This window comes from Phalacrocorax aristotelis, chromosome 6 (assembly GCF_949628215.1).
Source record: "Phalacrocorax aristotelis chromosome 6, bGulAri2.1, whole genome shotgun sequence".
Lineage (NCBI taxonomy): Eukaryota > Metazoa > Chordata > Aves > Suliformes > Phalacrocoracidae > Phalacrocorax > Phalacrocorax aristotelis.
The window spans coordinates 58010946-58027590 of NC_134281.1; the positions used below are offsets into that span (position 1 = coordinate 58010946).

Here is a 16645-nt window from a genome sequence, read left to right on the forward strand (position 1 = left end):
CTGTAAAATAAATATCGTCATCGCCCCAGGAACATCCCCAAGCCTACCTGTGCCATCCACTGTGCCACTCCTTGGAGCCTCCCCATGTCTGGGCAGGGCCCAGGCCTTCCTCATTATCACTTAGTCTCCTACTCTGATCTTCTGCGTTAATTAAGCCAACGTAACAGGCCTAATGTGGTCTTCAGAGCACCTGGCAGCTCCTGCGTGCCTGCGCTGCAGCCCCTCACCCAGACAGCTGGGATTGTGTGTGGTTTGTATTTAATAAAAGCCCCGTCTGTGAAACCTTGGTGTGGGCAATTGCCATGTGGAAGAGCTGATCCCTTCCCAAGCAGCATGTGCTGGGTTAGCTCTGCAGGGATACACTTCAGCCACACTCTGCGAGGAAGGGGCTGTGGCTGGAGTTCTCAGATGTGGCACAAAGCAGAAGCATAGAGGGACCTGGGAGGCACGGTGGCAGGTGGAGTGCCACGGCCCTTGGGTGGGCAGGGTGCCCCGAGGGCTGGGCCAGCCCAGTCAGGCAGAGGAGGCCTCTGCTCACTGGTTTCATCCAGAATAAAAGTACAAACAAAGCTGGAAACAAGAGCATATATCCACGTGGGCACACAAGGTTATGTGCACATGTAAAAGGCCAGGCTGCCAGGCTGTGCTCTGCTGGGAAAAGGACAAGAGACCCCTCCTCCTGCTTCTTTTGTATGGGTTGCAACTGCCAGATGGAGCAAGCCCTGCTGACAAGGCAGGCAGGGAAAAGGCAATTCTGTGAGTCCCAAAAGGCTTAAGTATAAATGATGCACCTGCTGCTCAGGTGTCCCTGCAAACTTGCAGGCAGACATTTAATCTTGTGGGAGGATGTTCAAGTTCCTCCTGGGCTGAGCAGGGACTTCTGGCAGTCTATGTTTCCAAAGCAGACACTTAAAACTGCTGTTTCCCCTCTATACCCTTTTATGGTGATAGTACTAAGCACAGTATACACCAGTCTTCAAAAGTGTGAAGTGTTTAACTGAAATCAGTGGGTGTTGGACAAATCAATACGACAGTGGTGTTCTGTAATCACCAGAGCCCTTGTGCAAATTCTGCTGTGCCTGCATTCCCTCCTCTCCACATCCCTGACAGTCAGTGTGGTATATTGTTGTACTGGCTGACGTTCACAGATGTGCTGAAGTTACATATTAAATAAAAATCACTCTGGACCATCCTCAATACTTTATTAACTTAAAACATTGTTTGAATAAATACGTCAATAAACATAAGACACTCCATAATATCTAAATAAGGACATTTACAAACATGTCAACAAAGTAAAAACAGCATTTTTCTAACTGAGGTACATGCAGGGTCACTTAAGGCAAATTCAGTCAATCGTACTTTTACAATGATTCCTGCCCACCTCAGCTGAGTTTCTCTTTAAAAACTTAAAAAAAAAAAAAAACTAACAAAAAAAAACAACAAATATACAAATTTTGCTATTGAGTAGCTATTTTCCAGTTATTAGAACAAGCCCAGAGTGCGGAAGCCAGTAATAGTTCTGGACAGAAAGTCTGCGTCTCCTGGTGCTCCTGCCCTCTTCAGACAGGATCACTTGCTAGATTTCTAGTTTTAAGGCGTAACTCTGTGCTTTGGCTTTTCCACTCGTCTTTCACAAGCTTCCTTCTCCCCAGTGGATGTAGCAAGAAGCAACCCCCCCATGCCTCAAACTCCCAGGCACGCAGCCAGGCCTTGCACAGACAGAGAGATGGCTCTGGGAGGATAAGAAGAACCTCTCCCTAACTATTAATGCAGCTCCTGATTTGCACCACAGCAAGTGAGAGCAGGATCAGGCCCAAGCTGGAATCTTTGCTTGAAAACCAGCAAGATGTCAAGCTGCACAGTTCAGTCCTGATCCTCCAGGTTTTCCTGACAGGAAACCAAGAGTGAAGGTATTCAGTGTTGAAACTCAACCAAGGCAAGTGCTCCCCACACCACGTGCTGATGGCTCTCTGTCATTACCATGTAAACACTGTTAAACCCATGTGTCCCTGCAAGGTGATTCGAGGTACTGAAAACTTCAGGGGGTTCGTCTTGGCTGTGGGAGAAATATTTTCCAGTTTACAGATATTTCGTAGCTTATCCATCTTTGGAGTACGAGGCTTCATATCTAAAAGGCTTATTTTCCAGTGTTATTTCAGAAACAGAGAAGGGGAGAGGAAGAGAGGAACCCCAGCCTTTAATTTCTGCCTTCACGGTCATCCAGATTGAGCTGTCAATACGTGGCCCTGTCCTTTCCTCTCCAAGCTCCTGGTCAGAAAGACAATGCCAGGGTCTATGCTCAGGACAGGACTCAGGTCCAGCAGGAAGCTGAGGGAGTCTGTTCTCATAGTGTTGTAGGTGCTTTCTGTATTGCAGCTGGGACTCATTTCAGGCCGTGCTGTGTCTCCCGGTGTCTCCGTAAATCCACCTTGCGCTGGAAGCCTTTGCCACACAGATCACAGCCAAAGGGCTTGAAGCCTGTGTGCTTCCGACTGTGGGTGATGAGGTTGGAGCTCTGACTAAAGGCTTTTCCACACACCTGGCACTTGTGAGGCTTCTCACCTGCAAGCAGAAGGCAAGACAGAGGGGGGGGGGAGGTGTGAAAGAGGCAACATGCTGCTGACGCAGGACCAGAGCAGACAGGAAATACACACTGGGCCTTAGAGCTATTCAAAGTGATTCCTGTGCAATTACCGAAGAAATAATTCATATTAAAAACATGCAATTAGGAGCCCCGAAGCATTAGCTCAGCTTGCACTGCAGCTGAGCAGACCTGCACTTGGCTGCACCTCCAGCAGCCCAGTACAGTCCTGGGAGCAGCCTGAAGCACAGAGCACTCCCAGGACACCATAACTTGTGAATATATTTGGCCGCACGGGGTCTGCATGATTTAAACTGGCTCTGTGTCCTAGAAACATCAGGAACTCCTGGAAAGACCCCCAGGTGGTGTTGAATGTCTGACATCGATTATTATAGCATCAGCATGGGGGCAGGTGGAATAGACAGATGGAGGTCATAGATGGGGATTGAATGCATCCTCAGTAAGTTTGCAGAGGACACCAAATTGGGCAGGAGTGTCGACCTGCTCCAGAGCAGGAAGGCTCTGTGGAGGGATCTGGACAGGCTGGATCGATGAGCCAAGGTCAACTGTGTGAGGTTTAACAAGGGCAAGTGCTGGGTCCTGCACTTCGGTCACAACCATCCTATGCAACACTACAGGCTTGGGGAGGAGTGGCTGGAAAGCTGTCCGGCGGAGAAGGACCTGGGGGTGTTGGTCAACAGCCAGCTGAGCATGAGCCAGCAGTGTGCCCACATGGCCAAGCCAACAGCATCCTGGGTTGTATCAGCAATAGTGTAGCCAGCAGGAACAGGGCAGGGATGGTGCCCCTGTATTTGGCAGTGGTGAGGCCGCACCTTGAATCCTGGGTTCAGTTTTGGGGCCCTCAGGACAAGAAGGACATTGAGGTGCTGGAGCGTGTCCAGAGAAGGGCAACGGAGCTGGGGAAGGGTCTGGAGAACAAGTCTTATGAGGGAGCTGGGGGTGTTTAGCCTGGAGAAGAGGAGGCTGAGGGGAGACCTTATCACTCTCTGCAACTACCTGAAAGGAGGTTGTAGTGAAGTGGGTGGTGGTCTCTTCTCCTGAGTCACTACTGGTAGGACAAGAGGAAACTGCCTCAAGTTGCATCAGCGGAGGTTTAGATTGGATATTTGGAAAAATTTCTTTACTGAAAGAAAGGCATTGGCACAGGCTGCCCAGAGAGGTGGGGGAGTTGCCATCCCTGGAGGTGTTCAAAAAACATGTAGACCTGGCACTTCAGGACATGGTTTAGGAGGCCTGGGGGTGTTGGGTTGACAGTTGGACTTGATGATCGTAGAGCTCTTCTCCAACCTTAACGATTCTATGGTATGATTCTAAGCCAAACCCAGTGAGCTGGGGTCTGTCCCCAAGGGACGTATGAGGGCCCTTTAGTGAACCCTGAAGGGCAGGGATCCTGCAGGCATCTGCTCTCCGTTCCCCACAATGAAATGCTAGCGGTCACTCCAAGCCAGCCCTGAATTTCTCCTGCAGGCAAATAACGTAAATGGAAATAAACCCAGCCTCCGGAACTTCTACAGAGGGGTCAGTGGCAAAAGACCACTGGCCTCCACAGGAGCAAGATCTCAGTGCTTTTTCATAACGTTTATTATCAAATAATGCATAAAAGAGGACCCAACCACAAAACCAAGCCTGAATTTGAGAGTGGCTTTGCTCCTGCAGAGCCCACTGACTTCAGCTGGAGCAACAAACTCTTAGCACATTTGAAGATCAGATTCTTAGAAACATAACACAAAATGTGCTGGAGACTCAGTTCACAAGTGTGTGCTCTATACGAAAGGGATCCCTGGTCACTTAAGGACCTGGTTTTATATTAGCAATTTAAAAGCCCAGGCACAGTTTCTGATCTCACAACAAAATAATGATTTTGACCGATTCAGATTTGGCTGAAATTCTACTTAATCAGGCCTCATTTGAAAAAGTTACTATGGAAATACACTTCCTAAAGAGTTTGTTTTCTTCCAGCAAACATCTGATGGAAAATCTTTACAAGTAACATTTACTGTTCACTGCTCGTCATCTATGAAAGTCGCAACCAAGCAGCACTACGTATAATGCCATTGTTCTACAAATTTGTGATTTTTAGGCTTCAGCCTTAATATCTGCTAGTGTTTATTATCAGGAAACAGTATTTTGATCATCTGCACCTTGGGTTGGGCCAGTACAGCTGTTATTTTGTGTCTACGAATGCTTCTCTATCTCGCATATCATTCACTTCCCTCTAATTTAAATGAATGGTGCAGGTCTGAAAGGCAAGATTTTCTTTTACAGATTTCTGATAAACCTGCCTTCTCACTGAATGATATATTTAAAACAATTTCCTTCGGTGATTCACCTGCACTTTATTAGTTTCCATGTTTATTACTAACAGTGAAACTTGAGAACTCTGCACCTCTCCTTCCCTTCTGTATCAAACTGCAGCCATTTCTCAGAAAGCCCAGGTGGAAATCCAGACAATCTCTGAACAAATATTTAAACTAAGAGTTGGACCCTAGGCCCTACATTTTAGTGTTTGATCTAGAGGAGGAGATTCCTGTTGTTCCTACTGTAAATTGGTAGATCCTGCAAAAGAAATGCTGCAATCAAATTTGCCTGTCATCTTCCAGGTTCCTCAGCTATAAATCAAGGCTACACGAATGTAATATTCTACAAATCGTCTTACACAAATGCCCTTTGAATAAACATTGGTGGATCCTATTAAGGGAACACTGATTGGATTGCAAGGATTTGGGTTATTTTGCAGCTCCTCTTCATGAAAACACAATTCAAATCACCCTCCTTTGCATGAGTAGATCTCAGATAGCATGAACAGCAGTGGGGCAGTGAGAGGCAGGGGTCCCAGCTGAGGAGGAACAGACTGTTGCAGAGACACCTCTCCAGCAACCTGCCCCCACAGTTGAGGCTGAACACCAGCAGCTGCAGGGCTGACCTGTGTGAATGAAGGTATGTTTCTTCATATCAGATTTCTGGTGGAACCGTTTCCCACAGTACTGGCACGGATAGGGCCGGGTATCCGAGTGGATAAGCAGGTGGGTGGACAAAGTAGAAGATCTCTTAAAACTCTTGCCACAAATCTTACAATCAAAGCTGCGTTCCTGCAGAGAGAGGAGCCCAAACACACACACGTTACACCACACCAGTGATCCCACCAGCAACAAACTGCCCAGCAGCACACCAGTATTGCCCATTCTGCCTTACCAAGCACTTCCACTTCTCCAGATAGCTGGACTGGCCTGAGGAGACGCTAACACTGGCACGATAGCACCACATGATAAAAAAAGATAATGCACCCTCTCCCAGCTCTGACCACCACTCCTTACAAAAATTTAATGGAACAGCTCTTCCTGCTGGCAGGAGTGGCCAGGTGGGAGCAGCCCTGATGGACCAGGCAGAGCCCACCTGCACATTTCAACAGGGGCCCAAGACATGATCACTCCACTGGGAAGCCCAACAGCTCCAGCACCATTCAGAGACCACCTCTCCACTGTACACAGAGAAGCGGGTGCCAAGGTCTGCTTGGCTCTCCTGGGAAATCTCTGTGGCAGGCTGACTTCTGCTGGCAGGGCAGCAGCTAACCACCCATTTGTAACTCCATTATCATTCAAGTGAAAGCTACCTAGAGCACCTGGGGAAAACAGCTTTTTGGCTTACTACTTCAACATAACAAACTAAATGCATTAAGACCTTGCTGTCTCTCTCCTCTCCCTCACACACTCCTCTCCACCGCTTTCTTCCACCATAAATCACCTCTTCTTTCCATCCCTTAAATACCATCACACCTTCCTCTTCCTGCTATACTTTCATAAAATCCCCTTAGTTTATCTGGCTTTTAATGCATTCTCCCTGAAATGTTGTCCCCTCCATGGACACAATATGCAGTGCTGCTCTTTTCACCATTATTTAATGGGTGATGATATGTTTCCCCTCACTGTGTGCTCTGCTGTTGCACACTCATAAAGCCGCAAATAAGACAGCAAGAAACCACTGCTGCAACTTTATCCTCCAAAAACCAATCTGAAGAAGGAAGATTTGCCAGGTCAGGTGGGTGGGTGAAGGGGAAATATGGCACAATATCAGCAGGTGGAAAATGTTACAAGTCCTCCTACCAAAATTAACTACCATATTCTTTTGGTGTGTGACTCAGAGCATGTCGAGACGGGTGAAGTCTGTGCTCTATACCTGACTGGTCGTTCAGATGTTCCCTGCGCAGACACAATAACTACAAATAAGGGAAGACTCACTTCTTTGCGGGAGGAGAAAGAATGAGGAGAGCATTGTTGAAAGAAGGCACAATGAGTTGCTTTAGCTGTGAAAAGAAGTCCATATCTGCATTATAATTTCCAGCTCTGAGACTGAAAAGTTATTTTATTATCTGTTACTTCTGGAGTGCCTAAAGTGCCCATTGCTTAATACAGCCATACACAAGGTCTGGGGAATGGAAATAAAGCCTGTGTCATTTGTTAATTTGCTCCTTTGCTCACTAACTGCTCACCCTTTCCTCTGCCTGCCACCATATTCTTCACCCACAACTGCCCACTGAAGCCCTACCGTGTTCTCTGGCTCTCCTCAGTTTAGACGCCCACCTACTGCCCTGTGATTGCCTTCACGGCCTCCCCAGTGCCGGCCGAAGCAAGCAGCTGGCCCTGGCCCTTGGACCTTCATCCTGGCAGTCTGCCCCACTCTCACCTGCGAGTGCACGGCCTTGTGCTGCTCCAGACTGACTGCATGACCAAAGGTCTTGCCACACATGTCACAGGCAAAGGGCCTCGTGCCACTGTGTGAGCGGCGCACATGTACCTCAAGGCCATGTGGCGTGGAGAAGACCTGAGGGGAGAGAGCACACAGGGTCAGACTTGCCAGGGAGAAGGGGCTGGGGAAGAGTCAAAAACAGTGAGAGAAAGGGACCCCTACCTTGCTGCACTTGACACACTTGTAAGAGCCAGCACTGATGAGCAATGGGCGGCACAAGATGTCTGACTCCACTTTGATGCCACCTGACCCCTTCTCTTGCTGCAGCCCAGGCTGTGTCTCGGCATAGAGTCCGGGTGCTGCTGCTGGCGGCCGCTCAAACAGCCCCGGGCCCGGGGAGCCGAAGTCACCATAAAGTCCAAGGGAGGAGCTACACTCTGCGCCGTAGAGGGCAGGCTCAGAGCCTCGTTCACAGAAGAGCCCCAGGGCTGAGGTTCGCTCCAGCGTTGGGCAGGGCCTGTAGCTTTGCACAAGGTGCCGCAGCTCAGAGCCACCCAGGCTATTCCACATGTATGGTTTGAAGGGCATCGAGAAGGGGGGTGCTTCATCCAGGGACGGACACACAGATTGCTCGGAGGCTGCGGAAACACAAGGGCATAGGAATTAGTGCGCTTTGCAATCCGGCCACTATCACAAGGCAGAATCGTCTCAGCACTCAGGCTTGTGTCCAGAACCAGACCCCTGTACTGCACATTAAGGCTGCACTTTCATGTCTAACGGGAGGACATTTTATATTGCACAGTAGGGTCAGGGTGTCCAGTACTACCTACTCACCTGCTGTCCCAGCCAAATTATTTAAAGCAGCCACCAGTTTTGTCTACCCCCATCTCTGGGTGCCCAGGTGTGTACACACTGATCTGACTGTTGAGACACTAAACAACTCAATCTGCAACTTCCTTTGGTTTTATCTGCAGCTCCTTAGAAAAGTAGATCTACTACGTCCCAAGATGGGCATGAAAGCTGGCAGTCCAGATGTTTAAGCTCTGGTGTAGATCCCACACAACCATATAGCAAATATGACATTATGGAGGTGCTGGAAGGAGCAAGACCACTGAGATTTACCTGTTAAACAAAACTAAAAACTGTTTGTTGCACAATTTATTGCCCAAATGTGGTCTCTCAACTTCATGCCACAACTGTCTGTAACTATACTGCAGCATAATTGAAAAAAAGAACAGCTTCTGAGGTGCTTGAATGTCATGCCTCACATTTTCAGAAAAAAAAAAAAAAAAGCTAAAATCGGTCCTCATCTGAAATAAAATCACGGTTGCTTTGGATTGCTCCGAAATTCTCTTAAGAAACTCAGTCCACCCAAAACATTGAGCCTTGCAAAATCATTGGTATAAAAATATAAGACACACAAAGATTTTCCTAGCAGTCATGATCTAAGCAATCTTCCACTGAAGATCTGAAGCTCAGATGGCTTCAGTTGGCTCTAACAGGCTCACCTTTGACAAAAGCATCTGACCAAGGCAGTGGGCACCACAAGATGAATCACACTTGGGAGGCCCATAGCAGAATCTGATGCAATCACAGGAACGCAGCCTTTAGGATCAGTGTCTAAAGCCACAAATGCTCAGAGAGCCTCTCGCAGAGGAAAGCACAGTTGGGCAGGGAACATGAGGTACCAGACCCCAGCTGTGTCTGCCAGAGATGCTGATGAGTCCCCAAGGCACTCTGCTTTCACTCTTCATCACAACAGGCAGCAGCACTGCAGGAGTCAAATGTCTCCACTGGACAAATTTTTTAGCGAACCAAGGAAAAGATTTATCAATTAACAGCTGAAGTGCTGATGCCTTCACAGACATATGGGCATCCCTTACAACTTGGGCTTCCAGAATAACCTCCCCTGCCCAAAAACTTGTCCAACCACAATTTATCTCTTGCTTTTTCTCACTCCTGTCAGATCACAGCTCCCATGGCAAACCAAGATAATGAGGGGTGCGCTAGGGAAGGAAGGCATGATGTGTTAGGACATCCATTTGGATAGGCAGATGGTCACTGGGGGTTACAGAAGGGAGCGGGAAACGAGGCAACAATTGAACTTTGAATGACTTGACTGTTTCCTATCTTTTACATAATTTCAGATGTTAACAGTCTCAAATTCTTCCATTGAAATTAGCAGTCTTTTGGTCGGAAATATATGCGCACGTACCAACAGGGACATTTGAACAGAGCGATGAAATCAAATTAGCTGACATAGTGCTGAGCATGATTTTTCCTGTTCTGCACTGACTGCAGAGTTGTGGTCAGCGTCACATCATCTATCTTGTGTCTCTGCAACCAGTCTCAGCGTTGCCATCTCTCATGATTTTATCATAAGATTCAAAACTATCTGAAAGCCCCGGCTCCTGAAACTGCATGATTTCATCAGTCCCTCAGCTTTCCTTTTGTTTGCTTGTTCTTGTAACTTTTTTTCCCCCTCTTAAAGTCAACTTCTGGCCCAGACCATAAAGAAAAGCATGAAAACATAAACCTTCAATATTTCAACACTAGAACTGAATAACCAGAAGGCACTACTTTCAATCTTGATTTCTAAGCCAGTCCATTGAGTGAGAGGAGAGGGAAGGCTGACCTGATTTTTGAGCCCTTGGAACTGGCAACACAGGACAGAGTAAACATTGCACCACAGATCAGTTTGTGGCAGCATTCCTTCCATCACCTCACATACTTTGGAGACCCCTCAAGTACAAGTGCAGGGGAGCCACCCATGCTATACTTCTCAGGGGCAAGCTCAAGCCATCCAAGCCCTGTACCCAGCGTCAAGGTGACCTGCAAACTCTGCTCTGCCACACTGCAGGGCACTTCTGTGTCTGCCTCTCCTCCACCCCACAGCATCTAGGCCTCCAAGGGGTGAGCAGGGAGGGAGACATAGATTCTCCCTTGCCTTGCTAGCAATTCTGTGCAGTCTTCGTACAGACCACTTCAGGGACAAGAAACATCAATGCTCTTTTTTGAAGGTACGGCAAACTCAACCTGAAATGGTTGGGAACAGATTGATATGCACAGCAAAGAAAGATTCAAGTGTCCTCCTCCACAGACCAAAACCACACACTCTCTGCACAGCCCCATTATACCCAGAAAAAGGCTCCCTCCAACACTGTAGCATCATCAGCTAATAAGGAAATACTAATACACTGCTGCACTGAGCCATCAGGCACCTTGTGTATATGCAAGCGCATGTGATTACTGACACACATAGAAAGTGAGGTTAAATAAAAAAGTGAATTGCATTGATGGAGTCAACAACATATTAGAGTGTTAACAACCCTATAAAGTTATCGTGTCTGTGCATGCCTGCCTGGATTGGCAACACAGCACTCAAAGACAAGCCTGAAATCTGGCTTTCACCGCGTACTGAAGTGCAGCCTGCACCTGCATTCACTTCTAGGGATAAGGGGGTGATAGTACCACCCTGAGCATGGGTTAGAAACATAATTTCTCATCTGCCCTGCCTGGCAAAGCACAGAAACTATGCCCCACCCAGACAAACACAATCATAGAAATCCAGTCTATCACCAGTGCCTCTTGCAGAAGTGACCTAGGCGCAAATTCCAGCTTTGCACCGAATCTGACAAAGCAGCTGGAAGGCAGAGGTTTGGGGAGAAGGGGGAGGGGGCGGGGGCGGGGGGTGCAGGGGGAGCTGTGGAAGCAAGCCCGACTATCTAATCCTACTACCGCTGGCTACATCATTAACGTAGGAGCACCTCTCAATGCACTGCAGTTCATTTAATAAAGCTCTTTCGTTACAGTACTTGGAGTCCCCTACCTTCCCATTCCTCCTGTGAACAGGATCAGACAGTCCCAGAACCACTCTCCTAGACCTCTCCCCCTGAAAAATGTATCTTGATCCGGGGATGCCACCCTCATTTTGTAAAGATTCCTTCCCTGGATAGCTGGATCGTTGGTGGGGAGCTAACAATTCCCACAGCAGGGGAAAAAATGAGTGGGGAGAAGGAAAAGGCAGAGCAGCCCTGGTAAATACCTGCTCCATTTTACATCTGTCTTTTACACACTCTGTGAAAACAGTCTGTTTCCCGTGCAGGAATGATAATTATTTGGGGAAGGAGGAGCAGGACAAATTCGTTAGAACAAAAATTACACACATCGCTACACTTTGTGCAGAAATATTAGCAAAAGCGAGACTGCTGCATTCCTGCATTTGGTCCAGTCTGTCATTTGCACAGACCAAAACTGTCCTGTGGCTGGCCATGATGAGACTGGGCAGCATTTTGAATGTCCCCTCAAAGGGCTTCGAGACTCTTAAAAGAGGGGGAGGCTTTAAAAATGCAAACCCGTATCATTACAATCAGCCGTTGATACGCAAGGACACTATAAAGACAAAGTGGGAAAACCGGTGGGGAAAGGGGACTCAGTATTCGTTTGCTGGCGTCTGCTGTCAGCCGGTAAAGCTGAGACAATTTTTCCTTCACTAACACAGAAATTGTTTTTTTCTTCCAGCTGGCACTTTTTAACTGAGGCAATAAAAAGTGGGTTTTATATATACATATTTTTGTTATAAAATGACACCATTGTATTTTTAAACAAGATAAGTGTTCGCGCCAGGCTGGGGACAGCATCTCCCACTGCTCCGACCACATCAAAGGCAGGACGAGGGAGCTAGAGACAGGCGCTGCAGCCATAAGTGTGAGTTTCCTGGATTTGGGGTGTTTAAATCTGACCGTCATTATTTTCATCTGGTTTTTACGAATGCGTTTTTAGAAAAGAAAAAAAAAAAAAAAGAGAGAGAGAGGAGGGAGGGGGGAAGACGGAAGGGAAAGAGGAAGGGAGAGATCCTTTTTATAGGCAAGACGCAAGAAATAACCTAAAAGGGAGTTAGGGAAAATGTCTAGCAGGTAGTACAAAACACAAAGTCAACACTGTTTACTACAGGTATATAGATAGCCTAATAGAAATTTTTACTGTCTTAAACATCTAAACTCTGCATAGCACAGCCTGTAGGAAAACACCAGGACCTTTAAAACATAATTGGCTTGCCTCTAGCAATTAACCAGAAACCAAAAAATCAATGCCCAATAGCGTCACAACTTTCCTGCAGCCTGTCACCCACTGTTCCCCTTAGCAGCGGGAGATGGGGTGGAAAAGCAACCAAGAGAGATAACCCTAAAACGAGTGGAAGGGACAGATTTGCCTTTTCCCTTTTACCTTGTGCGTGGGAAAAGGCAAACCTGTCCCTTCCACTTGTATTCGATGGCAGCGTCCAAGGCATGAGATATCGCCCCACAGCACCGGCCCCACACAGCTGGGCCCTCTCACCCCGGTCCTACCTGGCGAGACAGAGGGCGAAGGAGGTCTCCAAAAATCCTCAAACTCGGACACTCTGTCACAGACGCTGCCCTCGGAGCTGGGCGCTGACTCGGAGGTGCCATCGGCAGCCTCGGTAAGGTGGGATTCCGGGGAGAAGCACCCCTGGGAAGGCTCCGGATCGGGCAAGACGGTACGGCACAGCCCCGTGTCCTCGGGGATCTTGCTGTCTGCAGGGAAAAGGGGGCGAGGGGCTCTTCAGTGCGGGTCTGTGGCCCCGCTCCCAGCGAGGTTTGCTGACAGACTCTCTCCAACCCCGCATCGGTCCCTCCGGTGTCCCGCAGAGGCTGCGGTACCGGGAAGGGAGGAGGGGGCTGCAGAGCCACCAGGCTGCGACCGAGGGACTCATACCTGCACAGATCTGGGCTAGCACCGTCTCCAGCCGCAGGCTGTAGTCCTCGTCAGCGGAGCGGTGCTGGTGGTAGCTGTGCGCTTTCTTGCTCTTCACTAGGAAGGACCTCGGCATGGTGGGGTGCTGTCACGGCCGCCAACTCCCTCTTCTAAGCGTCGGGGAAACGGTGGCGGCGAGAGTCACCCCCGAGTCTCCCGCGGGGAGGCGGCGGAGGGGAGGCGACCTGCGGGGAGGCGCCCGAGCCCGCCGGTGAGGGCCGGGGGCGCCGGCCGGGAGGGGACGCTCGCCGGGGGCGGCGCGCCAGGTGGCAGAGCGCAGGTGGCTCCGGCCGCCGCCCCCGGCCCCGCTCGGTGTGTGTCTCCCCCCTCCTCCGATCCCCAGAGAGCAGCTACGCAGCCTCCCGCCACCCCCAGTCAACGCTACCCCCCCCCACCCCCTCCACGGTGCCGCCACGACGGCGAGCGGTCCCCGGCCCGTCGGAGGAGGGGATGCCGGCCCGACGGCAACAGGCAGCGGTCGGGCGCCGTTCGTCGGACGAGAGAACCGGCCGGGAGCACCGCGCCTCCATGTTTGCAACCGCGGCGTCAACAAAAACGCACCCCCGAAACGGCTTCTCAGTCCCCGCCAGCCAGAAGGGGCCGGACGGCGCTGGGCTGCCACCGGGACGGGCGGGAGTCGTTACAAACCCGACAGCCTAAACCCGACTCCCGAGAGGCTGTTGCTGTCGGAGGGACTGATTCACCCATCCAGCGCGAACCACGATAACGTGAAAACGAACAAAACGGAATCTCTCCTGCGGGCCGCAGCTGTTGGCGCCGCTGCACCTTGCAGCTGCGGGCACCGAAAGCCGGGGCGGGGAGAGAGACGAGGTGGGAAACCTCGGGGGGTGGGGGGGGGGCGGGAAGGGGGGGCTGCGGGGAGCTGGGGGGCCGGGGGCCGGGTTAACCTTCGGGGGAGGGCGGGAGTGGTTCGCTCGAACCCCTCCAGTGCCCGGCCGCCTCGGTCGTTACACTTGACACTTTGCAAAAACCATGTTTAAACCATGCTTGTTTTGGTTCTTTGAGGGATTGCTTTTTGTGTTTGTTTGTTTTTCCCCTCCCGTCCGTGTTCTCAGGTTTGCAAAACGGAGAAAGGAGGGAAGCGGCCCGGGCGGAGCGGCGAGCCCGTCGGCGAGAGCTGCCCCGCAGGTGGCGACCCCGGCCGCACGGAGAAGCACCGGCCCCGCGGCGCCCGCCGGGGGCAGGGCCGCTCCGCTCCGCGCCGCCGGGGAGGCGCCGCCCCCGGGCACGGCGCCGGGCGGGCGGCTGGGAGCGTTGCTGCCCTGGCCCACCTGCGCCTCGCTTCATCCTTGAGCGGGGGGCGAAGGAATCAAAGCGGCCCGATAACGCGTCGCCCTCCCCGACAGCAACGGCAGCCGTGCGGTGGGGGGAGGGACGGGACGCCGCTTTTACCGCGTTTTCGTCCCGCCGCGGTGCTTTTCCCTCCAAAAGCCGCGGCGCGGAGGCGCTGCCGCCGCCGGTCTCTGCCACCCAAGGCGGGAGCCGGGCCCGTGGAAAGGCGAGTCCCGCAGCCCACCTGGTCCCGCTCCCCCCTCACGCACACACACCACACGTACACACACCCGCACGCTACCGCTGCCGCGGGCCGTTGGCCCCGGGGCCGCGCGCGCGGCCGCTATTGGCGCCTGGCGGCACGCGGGGCCCGCGCCCGCCAACGGTCGCCGCTGTGGGGGCGCGAGGCTGGCGCCTCCCCGGGCCGCCGCGGCTGAGGCAGGACGGGAGTAGAGGTGAGGTGAGGAGAGGTGAGGAAAGGCGAAGTGAGGAGGGGAGGAGAGGGGGCGCTGCCACCCTGGCCCGCCCACGGCAGCTGCCCACGCGAGTCGAGAAAAGTCAAGAGTGCTTACCCATTTGGAGGGCTGAAAGAAGCCGGGCTGCAGACGAGGGGGAGTTGCGCCTTAGCCTCCTAGTTTGGGTGACTTTAAATTTAGCGTCCCTTTAAGAAGCAATGGTACTTGAGTTAGCTTTTTTCTTTTTTTTTTTTTGTCTCTCTCAACTCCTTCAGAGCTCGGCCCCCTAAACCACAAATTCCACTTCCTGAGCGTTAGGAGCTTCTGCAACAAAAAAGAAAAAGAAAGGCTTAAAAAAAAAAAAAGGCCAAAGCCTCACAAATCAGCACTGCCCCCCCACCTTTCTCTCTCATTTTTCCTTAAATGAAAATCTCTTACCGTATTCCACCTCACAGGGCCCGCTGAAGTGACATCGAAGTGTCATTCTGGAATCGGGCGTTTCATTTCTCTCGGGGTTCTGCTCTAGAAATTACACACATCTATCTGAACTATTCTTGGATCCCCTTCAACTTCCGCAACGAGAACAAGTCACAGATTCAAAACACAGATTGACTCAAGGCGGGCAGAGGCAGAGGGCAGAGGGCCGGAGGAGCCGCCGCCCGCCCAGCCCCGCCGGCTCCCCGCAGCATCCCGGCACCGGCACCGGGGCGGGGGGGGGGGGACACGAGCCTCCCGCCGCCACCCAGCCCTGCGCGGCATTATAATCGGGGCTAAGGCAGGGCCCTGGGCGACGGGAGACCTCCCCTAGACTAGAAATAACTTGTTGTGGAAAACTCTTTTGGGATAAATACGCCCAAAGGCGCTGAAAATACCTTAAGACCCAAGCCTAGAGGTTTGCTCATTTCCCTTCGGATTTAGGTAATAGTTAAATATGGAAGGGGTAGGCGAGATCCCCCACCACCCCCCCTCCCCTCCCCGGCTACTGTAGCTTGAGAGCGATTCAAATACGAAGGCGAAATAACGGAGCGGAGCCAGGCGAGAGGGAAGCGGTCTCCTTCCTCGCCTGCCCGCCGGTGCTCGGGCTGCCGACTCGCGGAAGGTCGGGGCGGCGGGCACCGGCGGCCAGCACGGCCGGCAAGCAGCGCCCCGCAGCCCGGGACCCCCGCACTGCCCAGCCACGAAGTCCGCTCCCTTCTGCAAAGAGACAAAAAGGCTCGCCTTGCTTTACACACGCTCCCCCCGGCCCCAAAACATAAATTTTTTCCAGGTCTAGCCTCGGATTCCTCATGCGGGCAGGAAAGCCGGGTCGGGTCATGGGTGTCTTTGTGAGGTGGTTCTGGGCTTCGCCCTCAGCCAGCTCAGGCCACCAGCAGCTTCGAAGCAGAGCTCTGCAGTGAGCGAATCGAGGCTTAACACCGCGTTCCCGTTCAGAAACGATCGAGAGGGACTAAAGCCGAGCCAGGCAGGAGCAAACTTCAGCCTCCCTCACGCCCGGGAGCACGCTGGCTCTGCGGAATAGGTGCTTTTCTTCACCACCACCCACCCCACCCCCGAAGTATTCACAGAAAAATTAATCACTCCGTGCCCGTCAACCCCGTGTGGAACATAGGATTAACCTGGCTTCCCAAAATCTATCTAAGCAAGCAAACACCACCACGAGAAAAAAAAACTGTCCAACCTTTTGCATGATGCTTTAGTGACACAAAAGGAAGTTGAAGAACACGACTGACACGTCGCCCTTAACACCTTCATTATTGCCGGAAAGTTCCTGGTGCTGGGCACAGCAGTTTTACTGCGGGCTCCTTGATGCGCGCCTTTGGCTGATTACTCTGAA

General features: G+C 51.5%; 1 protein-coding gene across 1 annotated transcript; it reads right to left on the reverse strand.

Annotated features, from left to right (window-relative positions):
* Positions 1-1018: 1018 nt before the first annotated feature.
* Positions 1019-15372, reverse strand: GFI1 (growth factor independent 1 transcriptional repressor). The gene is made up of 8 exons (XM_075098120.1): positions 15250-15372; positions 14929-15135; positions 13025-13248; positions 12637-12843; positions 7511-7926; positions 7286-7423; positions 5529-5694; positions 1019-2565 (listed from the first exon to the last, which is right to left on the reverse strand). The coding sequence occupies exons 3-8, from the start codon at positions 13137-13139 to the stop codon at positions 2387-2389; spliced, it is 1221 nt and encodes a 406-aa protein (XP_074954221.1). The 5' UTR covers positions 13140-13248; positions 14929-15135; positions 15250-15372; the 3' UTR covers positions 1019-2386.
* Between the last annotated feature and the right edge of the window lie 1273 nt (positions 15373-16645).